The sequence below is a fragment of the Perognathus longimembris genome, chromosome 14 (genome assembly GCF_023159225.1).
Source record: "Perognathus longimembris pacificus isolate PPM17 chromosome 14, ASM2315922v1, whole genome shotgun sequence".
In the NCBI taxonomy this organism is placed as follows: domain Eukaryota; kingdom Metazoa; phylum Chordata; class Mammalia; order Rodentia; family Heteromyidae; genus Perognathus; species Perognathus longimembris.
In genome coordinates this window covers 43,762,903-43,775,881 of record NC_063174.1, presented here as the reverse complement: position 1 = coordinate 43,775,881, position 12,979 = coordinate 43,762,903, and the positions used below count along the sequence as shown (strand labels likewise).

The 12,979-nt window shown below is 38.3% G+C and overlaps 1 protein-coding gene across 1 annotated transcript in view; it reads left to right on the top strand.

Annotated features, from left to right (window-relative positions):
• Positions 1 to 12,979, top strand: part of Sptlc2 (serine palmitoyltransferase long chain base subunit 2) — a 107,140-nt gene that overhangs the window by 42,956 nt on the left and 51,205 nt on the right. The window contains exons 5-8 of the mRNA XM_048362975.1: positions 1,068 to 1,192; positions 6,587 to 6,680; positions 10,093 to 10,198; positions 11,738 to 11,957. Of these exons, the coding sequence (XP_048218932.1) occupies positions 1,068 to 1,192; positions 6,587 to 6,680; positions 10,093 to 10,198; positions 11,738 to 11,957 (545 nt within the window). The remainder of the gene's footprint in view (positions 1 to 1,067; positions 1,193 to 6,586; positions 6,681 to 10,092; positions 10,199 to 11,737; positions 11,958 to 12,979) is intronic.

Here is a 12,979-nt window from a genome sequence, read left to right as displayed (position 1 = left end):
TAGTCTCTTGTCCTTTCTGGGCACATTCCTGGAAATCTATGTTAGGATCTTCATCCTAGCTAGGATAACAGGCATGTGCCACTGCATGTGCTCTCTTTTGAGAAAGGGTAGTTCAAGCTTTTCTGCCTGGGCTGGACTCAACTCACAGTTCTCCACAATTTCATCTTCCCAGTAGGGAGGGTCTTTATCCTTCTTAGTAGGAGAAAGTACTTCTTTTTTTTTTTTTTAAGTTATCTTTTCCTGCCTAACAAACTATCCTAAAACTTTGTGAATTAAATCAATGAAAATATATTCTTGGTATTCTGTAGTTTGTGGAGAGCTTGATGTATTCTCAGGTTGGTATGGTTTCATGTGGGCAATTATTACTGAGGATAAAGTGTTCACGATGGCTTAGATTACATGTCTGGATCCTCCACTAAGGTATAGATGTGCTAGGTATGGGCTAGCTGAGCTTCCCCCTCCCCAGTTGTTTTTTTCTCAGTTCCCATCTTTTTCCACAAATCCTCTCTTTATAGTAGGCCAGTTACATTGTTTTACATGACAGACAACTGAAAGTACAGAGGCAGTTTTGCTAGCCTCTTAGGGCTGGAGCTTGGACTGGCATGTACAAATATGAAATTGTTGGCAGCCATGTTTTACCAGGTATGTTGATTCTGGATTTGTCAACCTTTGTGTTTTTTTAAACCTCCACTCTTCATAATACTGAACCTTTCATACAACATAGTTGGAAAAGTTGACTCTCCACATGGACCAGTTGCTTTTTTTTTTTTTTTTTTTTTTTTTTTTTGGCTAGTCCTGGGCCTTGGACTAAGGGCCTGAGCACTGTCCCTGGCTTTCTTTTTTTTTCTCAAGGCTAGCACTCTGCCACTTGAGCCACAGCGCCACTTCTGGCCGTTTTCTGTATATGTGGTGCTGGGGAATTGAACCCAGGGCTTCATGTATATGAGGCGAGCACTCTTGCCACTAGGACATGTCCCCAGCCCTGGACCAATTGCTTTTTAAGTAATGATGAGTAATTCTTAAATTCAGGATTTTGTGACATTTGACTTTATTACTTCTTTATGCAGGAAACCTGGATAAACATGAAGAACTAGAGAAACTTGTAGCAACGTTCTTGGGAGTAGAAGCTGCTATGACATATGGCATGGGATTTGCAACAAATTCAATGAACATTCCTGCTCTTGTTGGCAAAGTAAGACATTGTCATTATGAGATTCCCTCATACATATTTTCTTTTGTTCTGAGAAGCATTCAGGCCCAGTCAAAAGCTATTGTTAACTTTTTATTTTTACATTAATTTTTTTATTGTTAACTTTAGACTAACAGTGATTTGCATAGACATTTCTACCACAGATTTTTGGGTCAGTGTGCATCCTATCAGTTGGAGCTTTCTTGGTAGAACCCATGGCCCACCCTTATTCCCTTTGCCTCTTTGCCTTCTTCATTTCATATATAATTTTGAAGAGATTCTGATGATTAAAAACAAACCAATAGTAGATGGATGAATATGAGCCTGGTGGCTTGCACCAGTAATCACTACTGTACTTTAGGTCATTGAACATTAGTACATTTAAAATATCAAAATATGTTTCCTAATTACAGTAGAATTAAATTTTAAATCAGTAACACAAAGGTACCTGGAAGGCAGACATCAGAAGGATTTTGGTTGAATGCTGTCCATGTAAGAAGTTCCCCCAATCTCGGCAAAAACGCTGGGCATGCTGATAGGTATCTGTCATCATAGCTTTGTAGAAGATACCAGAGGATCACAGTCCTGGCCAGCCTGTGCAAGAAAAGTAAGACCTTACCTGAAAAATAACTAAAAGCAAAACTGGGAATATGACTGAAGTGGTACAAAGCATGCCGAGCAAGTGTGAGGCTGAGTTCAAAACCTCTGTAACCCACACACATAGACACATATACAAGTAAAAATGATGCAGCCAGGCTTGGTGGCATGCATTAGCCTGAGGCAAGAGGATTGCTTGAGTCTAAGAGTTTGAAACCAACCCGAGCAACTTAGAGAGACCCTGTTTCAAACAAATAAACAGAAGAATGGCTTGGGGTGCAGGTCATTGGTAAACCTGTGAGCACAAACCTAGTGAGTACAAACCTAAACTGTTTAATCACACCACAGAAAAAAAGAAAGAGCTATAGTCTACAAACAATAAACAGAAATTTAAAGTGGCTATATTAATATTAAAAAAGCTCAGATTAAGGAATATTTCTGTACATAATATCATATATGGTAAAGGATAGTTCAACAGGACGTATAGACACCTAATAACAGAACTTTAAAGTACATGAAGAAAAAACTGATGATACTTAAAGGAGAAGTAGACAAATAGAACTCTGTAATTAGAGAGCAATACTTTTCTCTGAACTGATGGAACCAAACGGAGTGTCATGGATAGAATACACTAGCAACCAGAATCATCCCAGTTGATATTCAACAAACACTTCACACTACAACAGCAGAATATTTTCCAAGATAGACTATACTTTAGGCCACTAAACATTAGTACACTTAAAATATCAAAATTATTCAAAATATGTTTCCTAATTACAGTGAAACTAAATTTTAAATCAGTAACACAAAGATATCTGGAAAATATATAGCTTAAAATTAAGCCACACATTTTTAAGTAGTACATGGGATGAAAAAAAAGCCTGGTTCTAGTGGCTCATGCCTGTAAGCCTAGCTACACAGGATGCTGAGATCTGAGGATCATAGTTCAAAGCCAGCCTGAATAGGAAAGGCCATGAGACTCTTATCCCGCCCCCCCAAAAAAAAAAGTGGAAGTGGTGCTGTGGCTCAAGTAGCAAAGCGCTAGCTTTGAATAAAAATGCAGCTCAGGGACAGCACTCAGGCCCTGAGTTCAAGCCCCAGGACTAACAAAAAGGAAAAATAGAAAACATCTTGGATGAAATGAAAAATATTATTACAGATAGTAGGATAAAACTGAAGCTATGCACAAATGGACATGTATAGCAATAAGCATTTATGATTAGGAAAAAAAAACACTTTTATGCTAAGAAGTTAGAATAAGAATAGACTAAGCCCAAATCCAGACAGGAAGAAAGGAAGTATATAATAAAAGTAAATTTAGAGGGCTGCGAATATGTCCTAGTGGCAAGAGTGCTTGCCTTGCATACATGAAGCCCTGGGTTCGATTCCCCAGTGCCACATATATAGAAAATGCCCAGAAGTGGCGCTGTGGCTCAAGTGGCAGAGTGCTAGCCTTGAGCAAAAAGAAGCCAGGGACAGTGCTCAGGCCCTGAGTCCAAGGCTCAGGACTGGCAAAAAAAAAGTAAATGTAGAAATCAATAAGATACTAGAGGAAATCAGAGAAACCAAAGCCAATTGTGTGTGTGCGCGCACTAATACTAGGCTTGCACTCAGGACTTCAGGCTCCAGCTTGGCTTTTCTGCTCAAGGCTGGTGCTCTCATTTGAACAATGAATGCTTCACCTTCAGCTTTGTGCAAGTTAATCGGAGATAAGGGTCCCATAGATTTTCCTGTCCAGGCTGCCTTCAAATCATGGTCCTCAGATCTCAGACTCAGGTAGTTATGATTAAAAGTGTGAGCCACCAGTACCACACTCCAAAGCCAATTCCTTAAGAATATGAATAAAATGGCATATGTATCATTTAATCTGTTAAGGACAGTAACTGATCCGGTTTTTAATAATTGTTTGAGTCTGATGCTGAATTTCTTTGTGAGGTTGTTGATGGTTCAGCTTAAAGGCAGGGAAGGAAGAACTTTGACAGAACAGGTGTTCTGGAAGCAGATTTCTGTTGTTACTTGCCTATGCCTTTAGGTAAGAGTTTATGTGTAAAACATGTAGAGATGATTAAAATACTTATTTCATAGGTTTGTTATGACGATTAAAAGTAATAGTACATTTAATTGTTGGTGGGAGTGCAAATTAGTACAACCACTTTGGAGAACAGTATGGAGGTTTCTCAAAAAGCTCAATATAGACCTACCCTATGACCCAGCCATACCACTCCTAGGCATCTATCCTAAACAGCAAAACCCAAGATATCAAAAGGACATTTGTACTTCCATGTTTATCGCGGCACAATTCACAATAGCCAAAATTTGGAAACAACCCAGATGCCCCTCCACAGATGAATGGATCCAAAAAATATGGTACTTATACACAATGGAATACTACATAGCGATTAGGAATGGTGAAATATTGTTATTCGCAGGGAAATGGTCAGAACTCGAACAAATAATGTTGAGTGAGACAAGCCTAGAACACAGAAAACAAAGGGGCATGATCTCCCTGATATATGACTGTTAACAAAGGGAGACGGAGAGACAGTAGAGACCAAGTCTGTGAACACTGTATATGTGCTTGATACATTGTATATTGCATATGGGTCTACCTGACCTAGACAAGGGATGGAAAAACAGGTTGTAAGATATCACAAGAAATGTACACACTGCCCTACTATGTAACTGCACCCTCTTTGCACAACACCTTGTAAAAAAATTTTATGTTCAATTAATAATAAAAAAATTAAAAAAAAAGTAATAGTACATTTAAATACCTTAACATACTCTGAAAAACATTATGCACATACTTGTCATATGCTAATATTTAATATTCATTTTCTTTTTAAGCCAAGGATATAATAGAACCTTACAGTATATTGGGAGGGGAAAAAAACACCAGTTTTATGCATTCATTAAGCAAGGCTATCCAAAAAAAGAAGAGTAAACAAAAGCAAAAAGAAAATAGTGATATTGCAGGTAGTACCAGAAGAAAAAAGTAGTTGGAAAGAGAATAGTGTGTGTGTCTTGTTTAAAAAACAAAAACAAACAAACAAAGATAGTAGAATGCCAAGTGGTAAGTAAAAGAACTTGAAGATTTACAGAAGAGAAATCCAATTTCCTTTCTTCCCTAGTTTTATTTTTTTCCAATTTTAATATTCCTTAGAGCATAATTTTTAGTTACAGAAGCTACAAAATAGTACAGTTCCTATATACCTTTCATGTAACACATGGCAATGAAACATTTCTCAAAGACCAGAAATTAACTGTAACATAATACCACTAACTAACATACAGAACTTACTCCATTTTCATCAGTTTTTCCCTTTCCCGTTTCCAGTTCTAGTCGAGAAGTCATGCTGCACTCAGTTACATACAGCTCACCAACCTTGCCCAATCTCAGATAGTTCCTGTCTGTCTTAGTCTTTCATGACATTGATACTTCTGAAATGTAGACTGTCTCTCAGTATAGGTTTTTAGGATCGAGTTGAAGCTATGCATTTTGGAGAAAGCACCTCAGAGGTAATGCCTCTGTATCCAAATTGAGGTGGCAGACAGAATTTGCCATCAGAAACTTAACCACTGTTCCCTTTGTAATTGCTAAACGTTGTGGCACAGCTGTTTTAGGACTATGCAGATAGCCCCATGACCGACCAAAAAAAAAAGTTTTAAAAAATTACTACATTTTACCACTAGGCCATATTCCCAGCCCCTATAAGAATATTTTATAGTAAATGGGCATATATATAGATCTAGACATACACATATATATATAGATAGATAGATAGATAGATATACCTGTGTACCTTCTCTTTCCTTCATTCTCATGTTATATACCATCTGCATTTTAAAAAAAATCTGTTTTTGAGGCCTTTTTTTTTTTTTTGCCAGTTGGAGCTTCAACTCAGGGCTTGAGCACTGTTTTGCTCAAGGCTAGTACTCTGCCACTTGAGCCACAGTGCCCCTTCTGGCCTTTTCTTTATATGTGGTGCTTCATGTATACCAGACAAGCACTCTTGCCATTAGGCCATATTCCCAGCCTGAGGCCATTTTTCTTATACAGTTTTATTTTATTGTGGTCCTGGGGATTGGCTCCAGGGCTTTTGTTCATGATAAACAAGTACTCTTCTACTCAGCTATACCCTCAGTCCTGTTGAAGCCATTTTTAACAGAGAAAAACCTATTTCTGAGTTTATATCTTACAGGTTGAAGAACCTGTTAGAGATGAGAGAGTAAAACAATAGAAGAAATAAATAACCAAGACTGGCAGCCTTTTCTTGTTTCCTTAGCAGAAACTCCTGTTTATGTGGTAACATTTGTTGAGAGATTTTAAGGGTAAAACTAAAGCCTATATACCATGTGATAATGTTTTATGAGTACAATTCTCTCTGGACTCTGATTTTGTAAGTAGTAAGAAGAAAATAGCATTTCTGTAGGCATTACCCTCTCAAGCTGCCGATTTCCACACATAAACAGTATATCATATAAAAACTCATGGAATTTCTGTCATATCAAATAAGCTAAACCTTCCAAGACTACCTGAACAATAGATTTGGGGAAGAAATAAGGACCTGTTTCTATATATGTGAATATTTAAGTCTGTAGGCCTGAAGATATTAAATTAACTAGAGTTCATATCTAACTTGTAAGGTGGCTGCATAAAATGTTATCATGAACATTATTCTTAAGTGTGATACTCCTTTATTGAGGTATAATTGTGAATTATTGCAGCCTTTTTGTATTTTGCCTCACTAAACCATTCTCCTCCATCATTTCACCTCCCTGTGCTTGTGATTTTTCCAGGGTTGCCTTATTCTGAGTGATGAACTGAACCATGCGTCACTGGTTCTAGGAGCCAGACTGTCAGGAGCAACCATTCGAATCTTCAAACACAACAGTAAGTTTGTAGAGGAATTCATCACTGGCCTTTCTGTTTAATATTATATTAATAATTTGAAATACAAATGAAGCTGAAGTAGAACATTTACTATCTGTTTTGGTCCAGTGTTTTAAAGTAAAACGCTTTAAATAGCCTTTGTGAGGGTGAAGGAGTTACTTTCTTTCCTCATCGAAATAAAAATAGAGGTTGTATATGTTGGCTCATAACTGTAGTAAAGCCAGCATTTAGGAGGCTGAGGCAGGAGGATTTTGAGTTTGAGGCTGGCCTCAGGTGCACAGCAAGACCGTGTCTCAAAAAGGGAGGTTGAGGGGCTGGGGATATGGCCTAGTGGCAAGAGTGCTTGCCTCCTATACATGAAGCCCTGGGTTCGATTTCCCAGTACCACATATATGGAAAACGGCCAGAAGTGGCACTGTGGCTCAAGTGGCAGAGTGCTAGCCTTGAGCAAAAAGGAAGCCAGGGACAGTGCTCAGGCCCTGAGTCCAAGGCCCAGGACTGGCAAAAAAAAAGGAGGTTGAAGTCTGTTTTGTAAAGTATAATACCCTTCCTTTAATTGACTTTGGAATTTTCCTGTTCCAATACACTTACTAGGAGTTTTGAAATGAATCAACCAGGATCCTCAATCTTAAAATTATCTGATTGGTTAGTGAAGAAATTTTATCGATGAACCACTAGAGTACAACAGATAAGTGCTGTGAAATACAAAAATGTCCTGTGGCTGTTGGAAAAGGTTGCATAAAGCCAAAACTCTTGCTCCCTATGTGGGAATATCTTTGTATATTATTAAAATGATTTTTCACAGTTGAAACACATATCTAGAGAAAAGGTCACCAAACTGTATGTTTAATATCTTTTTGCCAAAATGTGTATTTTTACATACTTACTCTAGAAGAATAGATACCAAAATGTTAGATCTGTACCTCTGGAGGGAGGGATTATGAGTGGTAACAACCTTTCTTCTTTATTTTCTTTTCATGTCTACAGTGTTGTCTGATAAGAGTAGAACAGTGTCTTGTTTTATTCAAGGGAGTCCCTATTAAACATTGTTTTTAAATACATTGTGAAAGTAGGTTGTACCTTGCCCTTTAATGAATGTGGCAGGCAGTGTCTGGTTATACCATAAACTAATTGGCCTCTCAATTTGAACCTTAGGTTGTTTCTAAGCTTCTCTACTGGAAATAGTACCACACTCCACACAATCATGTGATTAGTGTATAGGAGACTCAGATACCTGATGAAAAGTATGTGGGGTTTATTTGTTTGTCTTCATGCTAGTACTAGGGCTTGGATTTAGGGCCTCATGCTCTCCCTCAGCTTTCTCTGCTCAAGACTGGTACTCTCTCAATTAAGCTACACTTCCACTTCTAACGTATTTAGTGGTTAATTGGAGATAAGAGTTTCAGATTTATCTGCCTGAGCTGACTTTGAACTGGAATCCTCAGATCTTACCCTCCTGAGTAGCTAGGATTATAAGTGTGAGCTACCAGCATCTGGCTTAAGATGTACATTTTTGATACTTTCATAAATTTCAAATTGCATTATACATGGGCTGGGAATATGGCCTAGTGGCAAAAGTGCTTGACTCGGATACATGAAGCCCTGGGTTCGATTCCCCACCACCACATATACAGAAAACTGCCAGAAGTGGCACTGTGGCTCAAGTGGCAGAGTGCTAGCCTTGAGCAAAAAGAAGCCAGGGACAGTGCTCAGGCCCTGAGTCCAAGGCCCAGGACTGGCAAAAAAAAAATTTTTTTTTTTAAGTTGCATTTACAAATAAAGTAATGGTGACCTTCTCACTGGCCAGCATAGGCTATTATGAATCAGTTTGAATTGAAAAAGTAGTAATGTTGATTTTTATTTCATTAGGTGTAGAAAACTTTTTATATAGCTATTGTATTTAAAAGGTATTCACTTACAAATTGACCTTTTTTTTTAACTGATTGCAAGAGGCTTCTATATTTATTGTTTTTTTTCTTTTATTATTGTACTTTTTTATGTTTAATGTTCTACCCCACAGGCTAATGAACATGTTTATGCATCATACTTGCTGTCTTATGACTTTTAGATTTTTACCTAATGCCTTTTCCTTCATTCTAAGATCATAAGATTATTCAATTGTATCTTCTTCTGGAAGTTTTGTGGTATGTTTTCAGCTTAAGGAATTTGGGGGCATTAAGAGAGATGGAATTTTATTTTCCTAAGTAGATAATATTAGTCTAATATTCCATGACAGCTGTTTCCTTTGTCTAAGATTTTGAATCAGTATTGATTTTCCCCTCCTTTCTGCATGTAAACATAGGATACTGAAACAATGAGGATAGTTTTACTCATCGTCTGCTGATTGCCATACATTGACCTCTGCGCAGATGGGAGGCTGGGCAGGGGACAGGTTTACTGCTGAAGGGGAATATCTCCTACCTCTTGTCAGCAGTGAGCAGATTATTTTGTTGTCAATAAGAGAAGTATAACCCAGGTAGCCTTCTGCTATGTGTTGTTTGTTCTGTGTTTCTATTTCCTTGTTTTTCTCTTTTGATCAGTACTACTAGGAAAAGAATAAAACCATATAATTTTGTGAAAATCCCCCTCTTCCAGTGATTAACAATAAAAAATACATAGTCAGACCTTACGATGAAGTATCAACTGTCAGTATTACCATGAGAGTTAATACAACATAGATTGTTGGGAGATTTTTAAAGTCTTCATTTCAGAGCAAATAATTTAAGTAAGTAGTCTCTCTTGATGTTACCAATGATTTTTGAAGCATTAGTGCTTTTTAAAGTTTGATCCTCCTTAATGCTAAAACCAAGTCGTTTCCTAGGCCTGTGGGCCACTTTAAGGACCCACAGAGCCATAGAAACTTAGTTTGTATGCACAGCTGATGAAATCTCAACTGATTGCCAAGCTCACTTAGCATAAACTAGTGCATTCCCCAAACTGCATTTTGAACTTGAAAGAGAACACTATTTACCAAGCAGTTAGTGAATACATCCCAGGTGAAAAGAAATAGAACATGTGCTTTGAACTTTGTTCTTCCTATATTTGCTTTATAGGAGGTACATGTATTTATCATGGTTCAGTTACAGCTAGGATTAGAGATATATTCTAAAGACAGGAAAGGATCAACTTAAAGTATGAGTCTTTAGCATGAAACAAGTAATTTCATAAGCTACCAACTGAAACTATCAATTGCCATAATCATTTGATTTTGTTGATAGTGTAGAACATGTTTGAATTTCTACTGAAGTGGCAATAATTCATTTATCCATTTTGCCTTTCTGCTTAACTCTGTTAATTGTCTTTTGCTATCTGAGACATTTTCTGAGATAGAAATGTATATTTTCATTTCTGGAATAAAGTTAGGAAACAGCAAGATATTTTGTAACCTAGTTCTTTTTTGTGTGTGCTGTAGATATGCAAAGCCTAGAGAAGCTACTAAAAGATGCCATAGTTTATGGTCAGCCTCGCACAAGAAGGCCCTGGAAGAAAATCCTAATTCTTGTGGAAGGAATATATAGGTAATCTTGCTTTATTGTTATCACCTTTGTGACTTGGATCTGTGACATTATTGAAGTTTAAGGAATGGTAAACTAGTTCCTTCTGGAAACTAAAGGACACAGTGTTTATGACTTGTTAAACACCTGAGAATAGAGTTGACACTGAAACACATTAGGCCTTTAGATACTATGAATCATCAAGCTCTCCTTTCTGTTTGGATTCTTTATTTTTATACTATTTGTAGAGGGAACTTACACATAGTATGTTAAAAACATGACAAAGCTCAGCATGATGGTACATTTCTGTCAATCCAGCACTTGGGAGACTGAAGGGTGTGTGTGTGTGTGTGTGTGTGTGTGTGTGTGTGTGTGTGTGTGTGTGTGTGTGTGTGTATGTGTGTGTGTCGAGTTGGTGGCCAACCTAGGGTGCATGCTATGACTATATCTCAAACAACGACAAAATAATTACACTTTATTTTAAGAAATAGTTTACTTTCGTCAGGTACTATTGGCTCATTTATATAGTTCCATCTACTCAGGAGGCTGAGATCTGAAGATTATAGCTAGAAGCCAGCCTTGATAGAAAAGTCCATGAGACTCTTATCTCCAATTAATCAGCAAGAAGCTGGAAGCGGAAGTGTAGCTTAAGTGGTAGAGCATCAGACTTGATAAAAAAAAAGCTAAAAGGAGATCATGAGGCTCTGAATTTTGGCGGGCAGGGGGCAATAAAGAAGGGAGAGAGAGGAGAAGAAAGAGAAAGAGAATATTTTTGGAGCTCTTATTCTTTTACTTCCTAATGTTTTGGGTCCCCCCCCCCCCCCAGTCTGGACCTGGGCCTTTGTCCCTAAGCTACTTTTACTCAAGGCTAGCAATCTACCACTTGAGCCACAGTGCCACTTTCAGCTTTTTCTGTGATTAATTGGAGATAAGAATCTCAAACTTTGCTGCCTACGATGGCTTTGAACTGTGATCTTCAGATCTCAGCCTTCTGAATAGCTATGATTATAGGCGTGAGCCACCAACACCCAGCTACTTCCTAGTGTTTTAATTCCTGTGTGTAACTTGAATTGCTTGTACAATGTAGTACAAAATCTAGTGTTGCCTATAATTACAAGCTTTAGAAATATCTAAAATGAAACTAATTATATACTGGCACTTATTTTAAAAGATCCAAACTCCTTTTCTTTAGACTTCTGCCTAGCCATCTAACTTTTTGTTAGCTTAAAATCGCAGGTGGACAGCTGGGCACTGGTGGCTCATACCTGTATTCCTAGCTACTCAGAGGGCTGAGAAGAGCACAGTTCAAAACCAGTTCAGCCAAAAAAAGTTTTGAAGGATGCTTAAGTAGCAAAAAGCCTGAAGTGGAGGTATGGCTCAAGAGATAGAGCACCAGCAAGAGCTCTAGGCACAACATTCAAGCCCCAGTATCAGTACAAAACAACAAAAACCATAAAAATGAAGGTAGTGTTAGCCCAGTTGAAAAGCAGTAAACACTGAACAATAATGAAGTCCAATCGTTAACTTTAAAAGGTCTCAGTTTTTTTAATCTGTTTTTGCCAGCATGGAGGGCTCTATTGTTCGCCTTCCTGAAGTAATTGCCCTCAAGAAGAAATACAAGGCATACTTGTACCTTGACGAGGCTCACAGCATTGGGGCCCTCGGCCCTACCGGTCGAGGAGTGGTGGACTACTTTGGCCTGGATCCTGAGGATGTAGACGTGATGATGGGGACATTCACAAAGAGCTTCGGTGCTTCTGGTGGATACATTGGAGGCAAGAAGGTAAATGGGTCACACACAGGCAGTTAGAAGAGAGAAGGGCTGAGGGACTTGGTGACTGTCTAGCAGGTAGGGCCCTGAACTGGGGTGCAGAGATCTTGGATTGTTGTGGCTCAATTAGTGCCAAATGTTCTTCCCACTTCAGCTGCCTAATGAGTGACTCTGATGTTGCCCCCCTGGGCTAAAGACTGATTATGTTCATTGTTTGTTTCCTTATTTGAGCTTCTTTCTAAATATTATAAAGATAGGATACTCTTGTGGAGGAACACACAGTAGTATTCCTGTTTGTCCATTCTCTGTTGGGTTTGAGTTGTGTTCATAAAAGTGGTGGGGCCAGCGCCATTGGCTCTTGCCTGTAATCCTAGGCAGAAAAGTCTATGAGACTCTTATCTCCAATTCACCACCAGAAAACCAGAAGTAGCTCTGTGGCTCAAGTGGTAGAGCCCTAGCCTTGAGCTGAAGAGCTCAGGGACAGGGCTCAGGCCCAGAGTGCAAACCCCACGACCAAAAAAAAAAAAAATGTTGGGGTTGTTATGGGAGCTAATGGAAATAAAGACCACTTGCCCTTCCAATGGACTCAGACATTGTGAGTAGGTATAGAAACAGGAAGAAGAGCTTTTCCTAGCTCTAGGATATACTACAAAGCATTGTGTTTTTCAGTTTTAAAATTACAAGTGAACTCTGAGGTAGCTAAGAATCAGTGCAGCATGGCTTAAATGGTGGCTACAGAGCCTTGTATTTGAATGTTTCTCTGCTTGCTTTGTGAGATCCTTCAGTTTTCTTGTCAGTAAATATGCATGACTAGCTCATAATATTGTAGCAAGGGTTTAAAAATGAATGTGTGAGTATACTATAACCCAGATGCATTTTGCCAACATTCTGAGAAGTGAAAGAAGTCAGTCACAAAAGGTCACTTACTTTATGTTGGTTTTCTGTTTCTGTCTGTTATCCAGAATAGGCATAGAAACAGAAAGTAGATTAGTAGTTGCCAGGGGCTGAAAGGATGGGGGAAATGGAAAGTGACT